The sequence below is a fragment of the Phyllobates terribilis genome, unplaced genomic scaffold, assembly GCF_046119375.1.
Source record: "Phyllobates terribilis strain yellow unplaced genomic scaffold, ASM4611937v1 Scaffold_5__5_contigs__length_657084704, whole genome shotgun sequence".
NCBI classification, from domain to species: Eukaryota; Metazoa; Chordata; class Amphibia; order Anura; family Dendrobatidae; genus Phyllobates; species Phyllobates terribilis.
In genome coordinates this window covers 437,981,276-438,002,477 of record NW_027362765.1, presented here as the reverse complement: position 1 = coordinate 438,002,477, position 21,202 = coordinate 437,981,276, and the positions used below count along the sequence as shown (strand labels likewise).

The following is a 21,202-nucleotide window of genomic DNA, read 5'->3' as shown; positions in this document are numbered from 1 at the left end:
TTGCAAAATTTTCTAAATTTTTGCCAAATTTCCGTTTTTTTCACAAATAAACGCAAGTCATATCGAAGAAATTTTAAAACTATCATGAAGTACAATATGTCATGAAAAAACAGTCTCAGAATCCGTTGAAAAGTTCCAGAGTAATTACCTCATAAAGTGACAGTGGTCAGAATTGTAAAAATTGACCCAGTCATTAACGTGCAAACCACCCTCGGGGGTAAAGGGGTTAAATGCCGTACAAACAAAAGTTTTAGCGAAACCCAATTGCAACAATTATTTTCAGCTCAAAATACACAAAAAAAAAGACAAAAAAAGGCCCCTGAAGGTTGGTTAAAAAAAAAAGAATAAGGCTGTGTACCCACGATGTGCTTTTGGTGCAGATTTGCAGAAACACTCCAGAAACGCATTGCATACCTTATCCAATGACTTCCTATAACATTCTAAGCTAATGCAATGCCCTACGTGGGGAAAGCGACATAGCGAATCAGAAGAACTATGCTTCATTTCTAATTGGAGGTATTTGCTAATATTATTATTACACCTACTACATATTGGGATGGGATCTTGGAGATGGGAATACCCCTTTAAGATAAACAGTGCCCTTCAGTGCTAGGGGCTTTACTGTACAAACCATAAGGTACAAATGAAAAGAGTGAAAATTATACAAGTTATAGTATAAAAAAATATACTAAATTTAATGGCTATATGCTCAAATAACAGCAGAAAGAAAAGAAAGATTATAAAACAACAAAAACGTAAAATTATTTTGCGTTTCTGTTTTTAGTTAATTGCCTTCTTAATCAGCATTAATGACAACCTAAAAAATGTAAGTGTGTCACACTTGAAAAATACTTTTAACATCTTTAAGTACTAGGGTCAGTAAAAGAAGCCTCCTAGATTCTGGGGAACCAATCATTTCAGTAGTTAGCAGGGAGCTGGAGATGATTTTGTCCTATATTGTGTTGCAGATTTTCTTTCAGATAGATAATGGTGTTATTACTAAGTAGCGACGTTCTTTATCAAGCAGAGGGTTAACTAGGGTGAGATCACACAGAGCTGCCCAAAATCATAAGATATTCATTGATATTAGAAGTTATATAGACATCCCCACAGCCTATAAATGTCCCGATAATAACTCTGCACATACATTACATGATCTGCGGTGAAATAAACCTCACACACTGAAGCCTAGGAGCATGCAATGATCATCTTGCTGTTCTTGGCCATGTCACTTTAACAAATATGATGCATTATTTGGACTATCTACTGTTTCCCTGAAATTAAAGAAGTTCTCCATATTTGACAATGAATCATAGAATGTTAGGGGTGGAGGGGACCCCTGTTCAATGCAGGATTCACTAAACCATCTCAGAAAGATGTCTGTCCAGCCTCTGAAGACTTCCATTGAAGGAGACCTCACCACCTCTCGTGGCCGCCTGTTCCACTCATTGATCACCCTAACTGTCAAAAGGTTTTTCCTAATATCTAATCTGTATCTTCTCCCTTTCAGTTTCATCCCAATGCTATTTTCTTAGAGGGTTCCACTGACATTAACCCCTTAGTGACAGAACCAATTATGTCCCTAATGACCAAGCCAATTTTTACAATTCTGACCACTGTCACTTTATTAGGTAATAACTCTGGAACGCTTCAACGGATCCCACTGATTCTGAGATTGTTTTTTCGTGACACATTGTATTTCATGATAGTGGTAAAATTTCTTTGACATGACTTGCGCTTATTTGCGAAAAAAATGGAAATTTGGCGAAAATTTAGAACATTTTCAAACTTTGAATTCTTATGCCCTTAAATCAGAGCGTTATGTCACACAAAATAGTTAATGTGACGATACAACTTATAATCTTAATCAGCCAGAAGACGATTAGATTTATTAAGCCAAGAGAAATACACTATTGTAAAAACTGATAAATAGCCTATTTTGGGGAAAAGGGGTGGTTATGTGGGAGAGAATAATCGCCCTAGTAGTCTATATCCCAATCCACGTGTTAGTGGACCCCAAAAGGACAAAAGAGGGATTTAATTCCAAAAATATCAATTTTATTAGAAATTGTAAAAATGACATCATAATTCACAATATAAGAGAAGGGAAGAAGAAGAGGTGGTAGGTAAACCATAGGGGCAGGTTTTAAGGAATAAAATCCTGCCAGGAGACTAACATCCCTAAACCAGCATAGAAGGTAAGCCAGGTACGGGTACTAGCTGCTATTTAAAAGATAATGGAAGGATCATATCAATCTATGTCCACACTAGTAATAGCAGTGAGATATAAAGCATGGTATACAAGATAATAATATTGATATGTGGACATATGGCAGCATATATCAGATCATATAGCAGTAATATATGGGTAAGAGCATTAAACAAATAGCATTAGATAGGTAGCATAAAACATGTACACCGGTGATACATAAGTGTTAATAGATCGATAGTGCTATTGATATAGTATTACTGTCTAGTCTGGAGCTGTCTAGTCTGGAGCTGCGGCTCTATAGAAAATCAATTACCTTGTGCCATATGAGAAGTGATAAAGCAGCGTGTCCTGGAGAGCTGGGGGGGATGTGGAGCAGCCTCAACGCGCGTTTCGCCCTGGGAGTGGCTTCGTCAGGAGGCGTGGCTGTTGTGAGGTGAGGGGACATCCTTTATATGAGAACTGGCCAATCAGAAACGCTCGCGTCATAGAAGCCCCGCCCCCAGTGATGACACGGCCAGGCACGCACGCTGTACACAGCTGGTGAGAGGAATCCTCTCTGTTGCTGCGGCGACGCGTCCTGCCTTGAACTATTGTGTTCATGTTGACTTGTAAATGTATGTGTATTTCTGTGGCTGGTCAAGAAGGACACACTTTTATGTGTATAAAACTGAAAGCTGACTTCTCTGCATTTGGAAACAATGATGCTGTTAATATGCTAATGACATATTATACTAAGCTAGCTAGATGTTGATTTAAAGAACACCCTCCTAAATTGATTAAATGCACAAACAATGAGATCTGAGCCCTGTGGAATGATATTGTCCCTAACCCTTGACCTGTGGATGTATACTTAAAAAATAGATATGCTTCTATAGCAGTCAGACTTGAAACATAAACTAGAAAGAGACTTTACAGGGAGAGTCAAGGTTCAGACTCTCTGAGACCATCAGCTTGGTAGCATGGTGTTAACTAAAGAGACACAGATTTGGATTCTACATGATTCTGGCCTAAGGATACGAGGCCCTGACTGGAAAGATACAGATATGCTCCACTGACCATCAGAGAACCCATGAATACATTTGGGGACACCAGGTTGGGACGATGAAGTCACCTGGCCCCATGGATTTGTTGTTTGGGGCTGCCAGGTGGGACCCTCCGGTCGCCTGGAACTCATTAGGAGAAGCCAGATTGGGACCAACCGGTCATCAAGCCCCATGGAAACTCTCGGAGAGGCCAGGGTGGGACCCTCGAGTCTCTTGGCCTTGTACCTCAATGGACTGCTGGCTTCCTAAGCTTGCCGCTACTTTTTCTCTGTGGGGGCCCGCCAGAAGCAGGGGGCCACTGGTTGAGGCAGTTGGCCCTGGAAGTCCCAAAGTCGCAGCAGTTCTATCCCAGGCGAGTCAGAGGAAGGGTGAGGGTTGCGTAATTTTGTACCATCTTGGGTATATGCTGGGACTGTTCTATGTGTTTATTGTCCGTTTTGTGGCTCAATAAAGTATTGCCACGCTGTTTTAGCCTCACCCTGTGTTGTCTGAGTAGTGTTACGCCCACGGGAGACCCAGTGTCTTCACCATTAATTAATAACATTTCCCACATATCTACTTTACATCAGCACAATTTTTGCAACAAATTTTTTTTTTCTTAGGAAGTTTTAAGGGTTAAAGTTGACCAGAGACTTCTCATTTTTCCAACAAAATGTACAAAACCATTTTTTTTAGGGACCACATCACATTTGAAGTGACTTTGAGGAGTCTATATGATAGAAAATACGTAAAAGTGACACCAGTCTAAAAACTGCACCCCTCAAGGTGCTCAAAAACACATTCAAGTTTATTCACCCTTCACGTGCTTCACTGGAATTAATGGAATGTGTAAGGAAAAAAATGAACATTTAACTTTTTTCACAAAAATTTTACTTCAGACTCCAATTTTTTTTATTTTCACAAGGGTAACAGGAGAAAATGGACCACAAAATTTGTTGTGCAATTTCTCCCGAGCATGCCAATACCCCATATGTGAGGGAAAACCAAGGAAGAAGCACAGTTTGGCTTTTTGAACACAAAACTGTCTGGAATCTAGAACGGACGCCATGTCGCGTTTGGAGAGCCCCTGATGTGGGGAGTTTCCACTGTTTAGGCACAAGTGACCCCATTTTCGAAACACCCCTCAAGGATTTTATCAAGGGGTATAGTGTGCATTTTCAACCCAGAAGTACGACACAGAATTTGATAACATTAGGTTATCATACTGAAAATGTTGTCATTTGTGTTGAGCGCAAGTGCTCACTAGACCTCTCAGGCTGAGTTCACACGATGCGTATTTCATGCGTTTCCGCGGCGTTTTTGCAGTTGCGTAAACGCCGCGGAAACGCATGAAAAACGCATGGTAGAAGGGCAGCAATGTTCCCCAATGGAAATCCGCATGTGCTGTGCCCATGATGCGGATTTTTCCGCAGCGTGAACGCTGCGGTCAAAAATCCGCAGCATGTCAATTAATTTTGCGGAAACACGGCGATTTCGCCGCCATTGACTTGCATTAGAACGCGCCAATTCCGCAAGACAGCATCTGTACTTGCGCTATTGGCGCGTTCTAATATGCGGATGGTACCCGAGTGTGGAGGAGAGGAGAGTCTCCTCCACACCCAGGTACCATTAAAAAAGCTGTAAAACAAGAATAAAATAAAAAATAAATGTATACTTACCTTCTGTCGGCCCGCGCAGCGCTCCCGCTTGGTTCCTGGCACTTGCAGTGAGTTGTAGGACCTGCGCTGACGTCAGAGTCATGTGACGGGTCACGTGACGCTGACGTCGGCAGGTCTTTCAATTCAAAGTTGCCGGCAGCCGGGAACTTTGTGGACAGCGCGGGCCATCGGAGGTAAGTATATACACTCTCTCGGGTCACACTATATAAATCCATGCTGTTTGCATGGATTTATATAGTGTGACCTAGTTGTCAAGCACTTTCCAGGTGATGCTAAAATCGCCTGGAAAGCGCTTGTCAATCTGCATGCGGAAACGCATGTCAATCTGCATGTGGATCCGCATGTATTCTGCAGGAAAAACGCATGCACAATCTGCATGCGTTTTTTCTGCCAGGGAGATGCAGAAATTTTCTGCTTCATTTCTGCATCGTGTGCACATACCCTCAAGGAACTTATCTAGATGTGTAGTGAGCACGTTGAACCCTAAGGTGCTTCACAGAAGATTATAACGTAGAGTCGGGTGTGTACTTAAAAAAGAGATATGCTTCTGCAGCAGTCAGACTTGAAACAGAAATTGGAAAGAGACTTTACAGGGAGAGTCAAGGTTTAGACTCTCTGAGACCATCAGCTTGGTAGCATGGCTTTAACCAATTTCTGCTGAGTACACCAATACCCCATATGTGAGGAAAAACCACTGTTTTGGAGCACAGCAGGGCTCGGAAGAGAAGGAGAATCCTGAGACATTTTGAATGCAAAATTGGCTGGAATCGAGACTGGATGCCATGTCACGTTTGGAGAACCCCTGATATACCTAAACCCCCCACAAGTGACCCCATTTTGGAAAGTAGACCCCTCAAGGATGTTATCAAGGGGTATAGTGAGCATTTTGAACTTAGAGGTACGACAGAATTTGATAACATTAAGTTGACATATTGAATATGTTGTCATTAGTGTTGAGCGCAAGTGCTTGCTACTTGAGTTTGCATTGGTTGCTTGGGTATGCACCAAGTATTGCTGGTGCTCGAGTGACATGCTCGAGTCTCCGCCCTGCATGTTTCACGGATGTTAGACACCCCAAAAAAAGTCACTCGAGCACCCGTGATACTTGGTGTGTACCCGAGCACCGAACACTAGTCATCTTCTTTTTTTTATTTTTTTTTATTTACTTTTGAAAAAAATCCCAAACCCTAACACAACTCCAACTCTAACACCAACCCTAACCCTAACACAACCTTAACCCTAATCACTGAATAACGGCGATCAGGTGATCGGGGACCGGAAAAACCGGCCCTGATCATGCTCTCCAAGGTCTCAGCTTACCCTAGGTAGCGGACACCCTAGGGAATTTCCGATTCTGGGGTGTGCTACTGCCTTTTTTTCGATTGCCATTTTAAAACGGCAATGTGGGAATAAGGCCCCTTGACGGCCGCCGTTTTAATGTGTATGGCGGTCGTTAAGGGGTTAAGCTGATCACTGGGTATCCCCGCTGATGGGATGCAGTAATGTGTGGGGAAAGTGGCAGCAAGGGCTTAAAGGGGATGTGTGCCACTCGGTCAACCCATTCTTAAATATCGTAGTCCCCAAAGTAAATATAAAAAAAAAAAAAACCTTATACTCCTCTCCTGCACAGGTGCCATCAGGTCTCCTGGCGCTCGTGTGATATTGTTATGCCATGTGAGTGCTGCTGCCAATAAGCAGCCATTAATGCGCTGCTTCACGCACGCTTCCTAACAACAAACTCGGATGTCTAAGAGATGTGAGCGCTGCAGCCCATTATCGGCCACTGATTAGCTGCAGCACTTACAAGGGGGCACAGTGCCGATATATGGACAGCACGGTGACTCCGTGGTTAGCATTGTTGCTTTGCAGCACTGGGGTCCTGGTTTCAAATCCCAGAAAAGACAACATCTGCGAGTATGTTCTCCCCGTGTTTGCGTGGGTTTCCTATGGGTTCTTAGGTTTCCTCCCACACTCCAAAGACATACTGATAGGGAATCTAGACTGTGAGCCCCAATGGGGACTGGATGATGATGTTGAATTAATGGCGCTATATAAGCGAGTATAATAAATAAAATAATTAATGGCTACTTAAATTTCAGGATGATGAGGATCCTGAAAGGGAACCCCACAGATTTCCCTAGTGGTGTATTTTAACACTTAAGATGGGAGAAAAAACAGATTATTAGTTGTTGAGAGGATTGGCGTAATAGGAAAACAAAGTCTGGGATTCTACAGTAAATTATTATCCGCGTTAAAAAACAAACTTTACTGATTTGTGAACAAACATTTATCTGTAGGTGAAACTGGAGAGATGGAGAAAGATAGCCTCCTATAGCGGCAGGATTTATAGCCCCTGTCTGCTCTCTTGCTCTGCTTCACCACCCAAGAGAAAAAAGGGGGAAAAGAAAGTAATTTTAACATTAACTACACACTTCCACCCGGGGATGCGATTGCTAAATTATCTGTTGGCAGGGCACTGATCAAAGCTGAAAAAACAAAGGCACGCTGCCCAGCACCAGCCGGCGAAACAGTATCACTCATCAGATAAAAGACGGAAACAAACCATCACACCTACACACAAATTGTTATAGAAGCATTGTATGAATGTGTGGCTATGTATCTACAGATAGATATGTAAAGAGAGAGATGGAGAGAAATAAAAAGGAGGGGGTGGTCTAAAGAAAAAAAAGAGAGAAAGAAATTGAAAAATAAGAGAATTTTAGAGAATGAAAAAAGAGAAGAAAAAAAAAGAACACAAGTGAGATAAAAAGAACAAAAGAGAAATGAAAAAGTGAAATAAAAAGAGAGAAAGAGAAAGAAACCATGAAGAAAAAGTGAAGAAATAAACAAAGCTGATAAATTAAGAAAAAATAAATAAACAAGAATAAAAAAGAAAAAGAAAAAAAAGAAGAATAGAAGGAAGGGAGGAAAAAATGGCATTTTTTCCCTTGCATACAAAAAAAATCTTTACTAAAAATCAAAAATGGACATAGGTAAGGTAGAATAAAAAATAAAAATCAAAAAAAAAAAAAAATTATGAGTCATGGTCCCATTTCATCAAGACTAGTATTTTGCACACTAGCCTTGAAGGCTCTGTTGAAGCAAGGTATGCCGAGTTCATTAAAGGTCACAGACCTCTTAAAGGGGTTGTTCACTCCTCGGACAACCCCTTCTCAATTAATATATTTCTCCCCAACATGACATAAGCACCAGGAGAGCTAGTGTTGTCATCGCTGAAATGGTGCCAGAGGTCAGTATAGGCGGTTATTTTATTTATAATTATTAATTATATTATAATTATTTATTTAGGGGGAATGTAGCATTTGAGAAGGGGATGTCCGAGTAGTGGACAACCCCTTTAGGAGGTCTGTGTCGTTTAATGATTTTGACGCATCTTTCAGGGGCTGTGCGCAGCCTAAGAAATGTACTCCACCCATGGACTGGAGTACATTACCGTGGTAATTTCATGCCACTTTTGTAAATTATGATGAATTTGTTGGCCGTCCCCCTCTGCGCTAAGCTTCACCCACTGTCCAAAAAAGAATTTAAATAAATATAAAGAGAATTTTGATATCCCGTTTGCCTTTAAGAGGCGCAGTTGAAAAGGAATCTTAGCGCCAGTTGACAAATTTCTGAATAGTCTGCTCTTATTTCTATTTTTTGTTACTATGTCATTTTATTTTGTTGAAAAGCAACAAAACTATTTTAAAAGTTAAAAATCTCGTAGCGATGTCTCAATTTTTTGGCAAAAAAAATAGTTGTAGGGTCCTCTTTTAGGCACACGTCGCTGGACCACCGCATAGTGGATTTTACAATCCTTCAAGCCTCTGTGGGATCTTAATCAGTTATACACGGCAGAGTGGAAGGGCCGGGATGATCCTTGGGATGTTCATTTAATCAGTCTATCAGGGCATAAATGATTGCCCTATGGGGTATATTTCCTAAAAGCAACATGTGTTCTGCTGTGCTGTCATGATGAGGCATGAACAAATAACATTATCTGTGAAGTGCTCTGGACCCATATGGAGAACACAGAGTGGACGTGGAGGTTGGGTCAAGGGCTCTTCAGCCGTTACAATCCTGCCAGGGCCACAAGTCTTCTGGGCTTTGCTATGAGCAGTCTGATCTCTGGAACTGCTCGTCCATGCTAAAAAGAGACGTAGTTATTATTTTAGGAAATGTATCTTCCTCTGATCTCTCTACACTCTTCTGAACACCGATTTTGCCTCTCCTCTCTTCTCCTATTGTAGATCACTCCGAGCCCAGTTGTTCAATGACAGGTTTATAGGCTGGCTGACACCTTTACTCCCAGGAATTTTAATTAACTTCTCTCATCATCAATATGTTAAAGAGCGGGTTTCCATTATCTGAGGTCAGTAGTGTGTTGCAGGCCCTGCTATACCAGCCATCAAATTGAAGAATTAATGACGTGGATAATGGTCTCTAATTCAAGAAGAATTTGCATGGAGTGGAGAGCGGAGAGATAATTGGGGCGGAGGGAGAACCTCATGGTCTCACATAAAATGGGTGACTGATTTAAACCTTAGTCAACGGAGGGACGGCGGCCCCTCCACTGAGGACACATCTATCATTCGTCCCTATAAAGGTAACACCGTTAGTAAATATTGTGACAGTAAGAGTGTGGACATCTACGGTCATCAGCTTCATAATGGAGCCGGGGCGAAAAGGTGACACATGGCCTAACAAGGAACGAGCTTGAGGGGTCATCACCTAATCCCATCAGGATTCTCAGTAATGAAGGCAAATATAAAGAACAAGGGGCCTTATTTATCAAAACGTTTACCCCAGAATTCTGTTGTAAAAAGCTTTGAAGAGTCACAAATTTTTGGTGCAATGCCACGCTACGCTGCATTAAAATATTGTACCTTAGGCGTTCTCACACCATTTTCTGCCCAGTTCCGACAAAGTGGGCAAAGCTTGGATAGAAAGGGGAGTATGGCAACGACCACTCATCAAATTCATGAGGAGCGGTGGTGTTCGCTACGCTACAAATCTTACTCCAGTCTCCAACTGGAGTAAGATTTGTGCCAAGATGCACATTAAGGCGCACTTCATTTTTCATATGCTTCTCAAATCAGGAGCATCTGACTCCAACACGCTCCCTCATCAAAGCTGCCATGAAAACCACCAGTCTTGTTGAATTGGGGTCATAGTCTTCTACTTTCGAAGAAGCATACAATGCCCTCTGGCCGCACATTTCTACGAAGACTCTTAAGGCTCCAGCACAATAGACATCCATCAGCCGAACGATTTGTTTGATATCCCCAGTCACTCCATACATAGAAACTCTCAAGACTCCTGCTCGGTGCGACGTCATCGTTGCAGCGAAACACACATGACGTCGTACCAGGCCTCCTAATTGGAAGAGATGCCGGCATACAGTTCGCGGTTCACAGATCTCCTGTCCTGATGTGGTCGCCGAACAAGGGTCCTGCAAATCCATTCGTTCATCTCTACAGTATTTGTAATGCTGGTGCTTTTCTTTAATGTTCACCGTCCAGAAGCTGAAGATGTTTAGTGGAGGACTCCTCGTAAGATCCATACTGGGCTGCACAACACTCAGGAGTGTTTACTGTGTTTTTGGAGCAAAAAGACTGAACTAACCTATCATATGACAAGTGCCCCATATTTTGTGACCCCCATCCAGACAATGGCCAGAAGCCTAGAAAGAACCATAGTGTGCACTTCTGCACTTATAAGACAGAGCTCTGTATAGAAATCTGTCCACATCTTTGCATGATGCTTCTCCCATGCTCCGATTGTGATTTCAAAGAAGATTCACATGCCGAAAATATATTACATTATTTCTTTCGTGACATTGTTTGGGGAATACTAGAATTAAAAAAAAAAAAAAAAAAAAGAGTTTTGGAAAAGTTGGTGTGCGAAGACAGAAAATTACTTTTCCATGAACTTTTCAATCCCATTAGTCTGGAGAAGAAATAAATCGTAAATTCCATAAAATAACAGCATCTGAGTAATCTGGGCTAAAAGAGGCAATATAAAAACCAAGCTGAAGACCCGTAGTCTATCCAACTTCTATTACAGATTAAAACTTGATCTATCATTTGAAAACCTGACAAAACGCAGGCCTCGGAGCAACTCGGCGCCGATCTGTCACACTGCTGTGGCACGTTACTATATAACAAAGCCCGAGCGGCAGTGTCTAACATGGACCTGGAGGAGGACCCGAGGGGTTTCTGCTATGGTAAAAATATACAGAGTAGCACATATTGTCTTTCATTTATTCACTTTACCAATAAGCTGAAGAGGGAAAACTTCACCGTTACATTTTCGATCCATAAATTTCCAATAAAACCTAAGTATACGTCATCTGATCGGCTCTCAGAGAGTTGATGGGACTGTACACCGCTACCCCATCTACCCAAGGAAAGTACAGCAGAACTGGCTCCAAGGGCAATGGTTTGGGCTTTTCTTCAATTTCTCGCATGCCAGCGTGAAGTCTTGCTATTCGCAAGAAAAATTATTTTTTAAGCTATCATTTTTGGGCAACATAGGAGTTTATTTTAACCACTTAAAGAAAGTAATTTTTCCCCATTCACAATTAGATACATTTTGGTTTTCTTTTAGTACATCCAGACCTGAAAGCTAGAATTTCTTTTTCATGTTCAGTTAATCCAATAAGTAAAAAAAAATAAAAAAATGTGCATCTTTTTTTCCATAATGTGCTGGATTCACTTTTTTTTGGGAAGGGGGGGGTGTGTGTGTGTGTGTGTGTGTGTGTGTGTGTGTGTGTGTGTGTGTGTGTGTGTGTGTGTGTGTGTGTATCAGAGGAAAATTGAAGAAAAGGACAAAAAAAAATGGCCAATTGATTATTGATTTGAGCCTTTTTTGATGTTTGCATCTTGTTTTTTATTTTGCGCCAAATTCTTCTTTTACATTTTTTAAGTTCACTTTATGTGTTCTCCTGTGGGTTTTTTTATGTTCATTATCAAGTTACCAAATTCCTGTGCAAATTTACTGTGACATTTTTAGTAGAAAGAGTGAATTTTTGCTCTAAAAATGTGTAAAAAAAAAAAAAAGACAAAAATTATTGACAGCACAAAGTGCCACTAAAGTCAGTGTCCCCTGTGCCTTTACAGTCATTTTTATGTGGTGGACATACAGCCAGGGCTGTGGAGACGGAGCCCATTTTGGTGGAGTCGGAGTCGGTATAAAAAGGACCAACTCCTAAAATATATAATCACTTAAACATGAGCCATGTATGAGAGAGTCCAAGTCATGGAGTCAGTGTCATGGAAATTGAGGAGTCGGAGTGGGAGTTATGGCTTACAGACTCCACAGCCCTGCATACAGCTTTGCATTACCACAAGTGATGTGCGCAAGTGCTAGTTACTCGAGTTTGCCGAGAGTGTTCGGGCATGCACGGAGTATCGTGGGTGCTCAAGTGACTTGTTCGATTCCCCACGGCCGCATGTTTCATGGCTGGTAGATAGCCACAAAACATGTGAGAATTGCCTGTGTTTAAGAACCGCGAAACATGCAGGTGGGGGATGCAAACATGTCACTCGAGCACCCGCGATACTCGAGTAACGAGCACTTGCGCTCATCACTAATCACCACCACAGGAGACACAACTTCATGCACGCACTGGTCTACTACAGGGGAAAGTACTACAAGGACTACAACATCTTAGCAATGGGAATGCTAACTCTTTCTAACCGGGTCTCCATGTATCCCATAATGCCTGACAAAGGGTATGATTGGGTACGACTGTGCACTTTGGGATGGCAACAATCCGTGTCTACCTTGCCCATGGGGAGTCACCGCCTCTTCAGTAGCTCAGCTGTAAAGCCACAGACTGTACAAAATCATCCAGAAACATCCCAGCAGTGTTAAATGTGGACAAGCGGGACTTTTTACATAGTATTGATTGCGGGGTTAAACTACAGGTGATACTTATGCGTACTTGTAGGAAATGTTTCTTCCTTCAGGGTATGTCCATACATTTGGTTTTTGTAGCAGAAAAATCTGCTGCAAATACTCGAGTGTTGGCAGAAAAAATGCTGAGTAAAATATTCACGTTTTTCATGCATTTTTTTCCCCCATTCATTTGAATCAGTGAAAACAGCTGAAAGAATTGTAGATAAAAAAGAACAAAAAAACGCTTTGAAGGTTCAAATCTGCAAGGAAAAATTATAGAAATCTCATTCACTTTGGTGGTAAGACTCCGGTTTTTTCCCCTGCAACAAAAACATGCGGCCAAAACGTAACATGTGAACAAACCCTCGTGCAGCATTCTAGCAATGGGATAGATCCAACAATAAAGGTAAAGATTAATGAAATACTAAAGCACCGAGTACTTCCGTTACCTCAAAACAGGGTTTATGGCAACTGACCAAACTCTGTCTTCTGTCTGAATGGTGTGCAGCCATCGTCCGTCTGCGCTGGAGGAAAGAGACCACACCTGAAAGGTTTGCAGAAGGTAGAAAATTAATAGTATGATGCAAAAAACATATCATTACACAGCAATTATTACTTTTCAACTACTACATGCCCTGGATACTCTCTTACTGCATTACATTCAGGTTTACATCCCTGTATATGCTGCACATTTTTTCATTGATTTTTTTTCTTATTTATTCTTCTCATTCTCTGTCACGGGTGTGTCATACGGTGTCTGGCTGTAGAATGTCGCTGCATTTGGCCTTACAAACATCTCCCTGATCTTTTTATGATTCTTCTCTCTTTAGGACCCAACGGTAATCCTCACCTTGCTTGGGGATTATACCTTTCCCTTTAGGACCCTGAGGTATCCTCACCTTGCTTGGGGATTATACCTTTCCCTTTAGGACCCTGAGGTATCCTCATCTTGCTTGGGGATTATACCTTTCCTTTTAGGACCCTGAGGTATCCTCACCTTGCTTGGAGATTATACCTTTCCCTTTAGGACCCTGAGGTATCCTCACCTTGCTTGGGGATTATACCTTTTCCTTTAGGACCCTGAGGTATCCTCACCTTGCTTGGGGATTATACCTTTCCTTTAAGGACCCTGAGGTATCCTCACATTGCTTGGGGATTATACCTTTCCCTTTAGGACCCTGAGGTATCCTCACCTTGCTTGGGGATTATACCTTTCCCTTTAGGACCCTGAGGTATCCTCACCTTTCTGCTATTAATCAGCACTTCCTTGCTGTGTCCCCTGTTTGTTTCCCCTGTGTGAACCTTAGTTTGTAGAGGGGCTGACTCAGTGCTCAACCCTCCCGCGCCCTACCTAGGGCCTAGCCTTAGGGTCAGCAAGGGCCATGTTTCCTGCTTGGCGATAGGTGCAGAACCTATTTAGGGTCTATAGGGGAGTCAGGGTTTGTCGTTAGATTTGCTTAGCGGTCTCCACTCACCCTTTCCCTTGTTGTAGGGCTCCCTCCCCTTTTCCCGTCGTTCTCCCCATACCTAGCGTGACATTTTCTTGATTGAGTGACACTTATCCATATCTGCATTGATTATTATTATGAGGATGACAGAATATGGTGGAATAGATATCCTACATAGAAACGAATACCCATTACATTGTTCCGTATCTTCTGATATGAACCACTGATTAGATTATTGCATTAATTATATATTTGGATATACCCTTGTGAGTAACATTTAGCTCAGAATTTGGGGGCCCCATATGTGCATGTCTGACATTCTCCTTTTATATATTTTTAGCTTTTTCTTGATAATTGTTTAATAAAGAATTACCCTCAGCTAGTGCTCCTATATCTTTATAGGTTTTCTTCATATCATTACAAAGACTGCTCAGGTCTTATCCTTCTTGGTATTAATCCTCTACATAGAAGCCCCAATATCTGTGTAATACACAGAGAAGACTCTCCCGCTACAGCCATGTCACACATGTGCATCTTACATCTAGTGTGACATCTTCTACATATACAATTATAAAAAGACTGAAAGCGACCTAAGATTGACTACGCTCCATGCTTCTCAGCCCATCGCTGGAGATGGCTTTCCCTGTAAGCAGAAGATCTTCTCTGATGGATGTTTGGGTTTTTATGCCTAAGCTCCTTCTTTATGCACAGAAGATCCCCAAATCTTCAGAATTCTTTTCGCGCACGTGTTTGTTGACCACAAAGGGGATTGTGTTTTAGTCATGTCAACAGGAATTTACTATCACACCAGGAGTAACTGAATGAAGGTGGCAAGCTTAACTAGCCTAAGCTTCCCTATCTTCAACAGGTTAAAAATATTGCTGGGAGCAGCCTATCTGTGGCCTATCAGTCAGGAATGTACATTAGCAGCTTCTCCGGGCTTAGCGGTAATCAACACTCCAGTGGAGGAGCCCTCCGTCCGTCCCAGCCACACATTCTGCATTTAGTGCTCCCATCAGCTTGTGATTCCTCTGCTGCAACCCAACCATTGCTTCATGGAGAAATGGACCATGGAAATATATTGCAACCGGTGACGGCCAAATAGTCATTGTGAAGTCATGAAAAGAGTCAACTGGATATTGTGGGGGGTTGTTGGTGGGGTGAGCACTCATATTAATCGTGTTAATGAAAATCTTTGCTATTTAGATCAACACAAGGAAACGGAAGGTGATCATCAATCTCTATGGTTAACCTCATTACAGGTAAGTTACTGGCCTTTAGGCTACGTTACCGCAGAACGCATTTCCCGGTAGTGTGGGCCCCCTCGGTGATACCCACTGCAGATATCATTGGGAAAGATGCGGGAAGGCCCACATTTCATCCTTTGCTTGGCAACTTGCACTTATAACCGGAACGGATCTCAAACCCGGAGCTCCTGTCCGTTTACACTGCGGATATATCATGCATTTTGCTGGCATCATAAAAACGAACACGCATGCGGAAAATCCACTGCGTTTCGCACCATCTGCGCCTCTTCTTGCGAACCTGCTTTTAGCATAGGGATTAAATGGAACAGAGTAAGGAGCTTTCACACTGCACTTTGTCCCATCGAGACTTAAGTCTGAACCCCCTACAAAACAGGATTAAGGCATACGTGCTGACGGGGCAATTGACTATAATGGTGCTGATCGAGTCATTGTCTGCTCAGTCATACATAATTTTCGGGAGTATAAGCCTACTGGAGGCGGCAGACACTCGGTTCGGTAGCAAGCCCTGACGGGACCATTCACCATGGAGAAGAACGCAGTGTGAAAGGACCCTAAGATAAACTGCAGAAATCATCACACATGCTTTTTAATAGTTTGTAACTATGGTGACACATGGGTCTACATAGAAGCTGTATACACAAAATGGTTCAGACCAGCTGCAAAGGAAGAATGTGGCCAGTACTGAAAACACAATGAAATTTACAGGAGCTCTCCACTCCTTGGATATTGATGGCCTATTCGAAGAATAGGTCATCAATATCAGACTGGTGGACATCTGACACCCCCACCCATCAGCTGTTTGTAGTGATGGCCGAATGCAAACAGTGTGCGAAGCCGATACAGCACAACGTCATACACGGTATACTGGTCGATCCTAAGTAATGCCGATCAGCACCACAGTATTGGAGAATGGCCACTACACAGTATATGGCTCCATAAACTCCTCACATCCAGCTGCCACCGGCATCGCTGCAAACATCTGCACCTTCTATTGGACCTACACCAACAGGATAGGATAGGTCATCAGTATCTACATAAGAGACAACCCCCATTAACTTTCTTCCAAGACAGTTTCCATGCAGGGCACTATAGTTCTGCTCATAGTTATTGGCACCCATGAAGTTTAAGTACATAATGTGGAATATCGCCTGAAAAATATGAATCAAGTAAACCAGTTTTTTTGTATAGAGCACTCTTGTTACATACAAAAGAGCAAATGATAAATAATAAATTTAAAACAAAAACAAAGGGAGGGAAAAATAGAAAAGAGTAAAGCTTGCTTTGTCACTGGTATTGGCACCCTTTAGGGTATGTGCACACGATGCAGAAATGAAGCAGAAAATTTCTGCATCTCCCTGGCAGAAAAAATGCATGCGGATTGTACATGCATTTTTCCTGCGGATTCACATGCGTTTCGGCATGCGGATAGACAAGCGCTTTCCAGGCAATTTTAGCATCACTTGGAAAGTGCTTGACAACTAGGTCACACTATATAAATCCATGCAACCGGCATGGATTTATATAGTGTGACCAGAGAGAATGGTAAAAAATAAAAAAATAAAGCTATACTTACCCTCTGATGGCCCGGCGTGTGCTGTCGCGTTCGTTCCTGGCTTGTTCCTGGCTGCCGGGATATCGCGAGACACTGCGCTGAAGGGCCTGCGGTCACATGACTGTGACGTCACCGCAGGTCCTTCAGTCTTGCACGCGAGCAGAGGGAAGGAGACCGGGGGCCGTCAGAAGGTGAATATATCTTTATTTTTTATTTTATTCTTGTTTTACAGCTTTTTAAATGGTACCTGGGTGTGGAGGAGAGTCTCATCTTCTCCACACTCGGGTACCATCCGCACATTAGAACGCGCCAATAACGCAAGTACAGATGCAGTCTTGCGGAATTGGCGCGTTCTAATGCAAGTCAATGGCGGCGAAAACGCCGCGTTTACGCAAAATTAATTGACATGCTGCGGATTTTTGAGTGCAGCGTTTACGCTGCGGAAAAATCCGCATCATTGGCACAGCACATGCGGATTTCAATTGGGGAACATTGCTGCCCTTCTACCATGCGTTTTTAATGCTTTTTTGCGGCGTTTACGCAGCTGCAAAAACGACGCGGAAACGCATTAAAAACGCATCGTGTGAACTCAGCCTTACATTAATTTAGTATGGAAACACATTTTGACTCGCCTGTGGTAAATCACAAAAGAGATTCACCTGTGATTAATTGTCGGTGCCCATGTGACATGAATTCGCCAATGAATGATGACTTTAGTGTTTTAAAAAGCCACATGGTAGGCCCTGTTCCTTTGTCACAATGGTGAAGACAAAGGAGTTGTCTGAGAACATCAGAACTGCTATTATTAGCAAACACAAGACGTCCAAAGGGTATAAGGCCATCTCCAAAGGCCTTGGTAGCCCAGTTTCAACAGTGCACAATGTTATTAAGAAGTTTGCCAAGCATGGAAACGTCAAGAACCTCCATGGACGTGGGGGAAAAAGGAAAATTGACAAGAGATGTCTTCAAAGGTTGGTGCGAATGGTGGAAAAAACACCACGTCAAACATCCAAAGACTTGAAGGCCAGCCTGGAACAGTCTGGATCATGGTTTCAACAAGTACCATACGCCGCACACTAAACCAAGCAGAGCTTTATGGGCAAAGGCCAAGGAAGAAACCATTGCTGAAGACATAAAAAGAAAAGACTTATCTTTGCCAAAGAGTACCTTGACAAACCACAATCCTTCTGGGAAAATGTTCTGTGGACAGATGAAACAAAAATAGAGGTAATTTGTCAATGCAAAGCAGCAGTTTGTTTACAGATGGCACAATGAACCTTATAAGGAAAAGAACACCTTCACAATAGTTAAGCATGGTGGAGAATCCATAATGCTGTGGGGTTGCTTTGCTGTGTCTCGTACTGGAAGCCTTGACCGTATCACAGGAATCATGAAATCAGAGAATTATCAAGAGATTTTAGAGCAAAATGTCCTACCCAGTGTAAGAAAACTTGGTTTGAGTTTAAGATCATGGGTCCACCAGCAAGACAACGACCCAAAGCACACATCCAAAAGTACACAGGAATGGTTGAAAAAGAAAAAATGGACTGTTTTAAAATGGCCAGCAATGAGTCCTGACCTCGATCCCATTGAAAATCCTTGGGGTGAGCTGAAATCTGCCATTGGGAAAAAGAACCCTGCAAACATTCAAGAGCTTGAACAAACTGCAAAGGAAGAGTGGGAGAAAATTCCAGCTGAGAAGTGCAAGAAGCTTATAGATGGCTACAAGAAACATTTGGAGGCTGTCAGCAATGCCAAAGGGTGTGCAACCAAGTATTAATTAGGGGGGCAACCAAGTATTAATTAGGGGTGCCTTTATTGCTGCACATGCTGTTTATTCTGTTTCTTCTTTGAAACTGCAACATGGAAATTGAAAAACAATGTTTTATTGTTGTATTACTTTGGACTACTAATTAAAAAATCCTGAGGATATAACTTTGGTACATTACCATTTATTTCTGAAGATATTGTACAGCCTATGAAAAAATGAAGGAGTGCCAACAATGGTAAGCAGCACTGTATGTCATGTATGCCTTCTTCAGGTTTGGGCAAATTATTTCTCTTAACCAGTGTAAACTAAGTCCTCTTCATTGCTGGCTGAGGGCAAGGACGACCACTACAGGCACCAGCTCCACTTTTACCAGTGATTTCTACCTAAATGGCAGTGAAATAGTGATGCTGTGCTGTAAACCTAATAAACTAAAATAAATGTAAAAACTTGTGAAATGTAAATAAAACTTTCTGAACGCAGACTAGTTTAAGTAGGGCTCAGCCTTCAGAAATGCTCATTAACCCTTTCAAGGTGCACGCTTAGATCAAACAGTCCCAATTCCCAGGTGAGTAACAGTAGTACAACCAGCTGGAAACAAGATTTCTGCATGACATTGCTCTGGAGAAACCAGTTTGAGTGTTTTAACTGCAATGTCAGATTATTCCCGGCAGACACCGCCTGGAAGTGTTTTATAGAGTTCTCCAGCTCGGGGAGGGAGGAGGGAAAATAGAAGATCTGTCCGAGACTAGTGTCTGTTGGAACAGTGCAGGACGGCTCATCTTCACAATACCTTTTGCCCTTTTCAAGAAACAGATTGTTTTTAAAAACAATGAAAAATTCCAATAATTTTGCAACTAGTGGTCTGTTATGGCCTATTTAGAAGAGCCAACGATCGACGAGCAAGTGCTCCTAGGAACGCTCATTCCTGACTATCAGTCTGTCTAACAGGACGGCAGCAGTCTAATGAACATGCAAAACGCCCGTTGTCTGGTTGCAATTACAACTTGATAAAAACAATTATCGGCAGCACATCGTCCTGTATGCTGCCGAGAACATAATATTCTATGCACATGGAAAGATTGTATTAACGATTGTCCTGTGGGCATTAAATGTCCATCGGCCGGTCTAAACAAGCCGGTAAATGACTGCTTGCATTTCTCCAACTGACAGTCATTTAACGGCCTGAATCGGCACATGTAGGAGGGACATTAAATTCTTAAGTCAGGCCAGTATAGTAGTTCACATAAATTCAGCACTAGCTATCCCCTTTCCACAGTGATTACACCCCCAGCAAGCTAGATTGGGGCTCCTGAAAAACGAGAAGAGGGCACTTGAATTGAGCAGAGATGCACATGCTCGACCTCCACTCTATTCATTGTCAATGGGACTGCTGTATTCAGCTTTATCCCTTAGTTCTATAGACCATGAATGGATCAGAGATGCACATGCTCGGCCTCTACTCTATTCATTGTCAATGGGACTGCTGTATTCAGCTTTATCCCTTAGTCCTATAGACAATATAGCAGAGATGCACATGCTCGGCCTCCACTCTATTCATTGTCAATGGGACTGCTGTATTCAGCTTTATCCCTTAGTCCTATAGACAATATAGCAGAGATGCACATGCTCGGCCTCCACTCTATTCATTGTCAATGGGACTGCTGTATTCAGCTTTATCCCTTAGTCCTATAGACAATATAGCAGAGATGCACATGCTCGGCCTCCACTCTATTCATTGTCAATGGGACTGCTGTATTCAGCTTTATCCCTTAGTCCTATAGACAATATAGCAGAGATGCACATGCTCGGCCTCCACTCCATTCATGGTCAATGGGACTGCTGTATTCAGCTTTATCCCTTAGTCCTATAGACAATATATCAGAGATGCACATGCTTGGCCTCCACTCTATTCATTCTCAATAGGACTTCTGTACTCAGCGTTATCCCACAGTCCTATAGACAATGAATGGAGCACAGATGCACATGCTCGGCCTCTACTCTATTCATTGTCAATGGGACTGCTGCATTCAGCTTTATCCCTTAGTCCTATAGACAAAGAATGGATCAGAGATGCACATGCTCGGCCTCCAATCTATTCATTTTCAATGCGACTGCTGTACTCAGCTTTATCCCTTAGTCCTATAGACAATATGGCAGAGATGCACATGCTCGGCCTCCACTCTATTCATTCTCAATGCGACTTCTGTACTCAGCGTTATCCCACAGTCCTATAGACAATGAATGGAGCAGATATGCACATGCTCGGCCTCACTCTATTCATTGTCAATGGGACTGCTGTACTCTACGTTATCCTACAGTCCTATAGATAATGAATGGATCAGAGGTTG

The 21,202-nt window shown here is 42.3% G+C and overlaps 1 protein-coding gene across 1 annotated transcript in view; it reads right to left on the bottom strand.

Moving 5' to 3' along the window:
• Positions 1 to 21,202, bottom strand: part of FBXW4 (F-box and WD repeat domain containing 4) — a 216,438-nt gene that overhangs the window by 122,340 nt on the left and 72,896 nt on the right. The window contains exon 5 of the mRNA XM_073685282.1: positions 13,265 to 13,359. Within this exon, the coding sequence (XP_073541383.1) occupies positions 13,265 to 13,359 (95 nt within the window). The remainder of the gene's footprint in view (positions 1 to 13,264; positions 13,360 to 21,202) is intronic.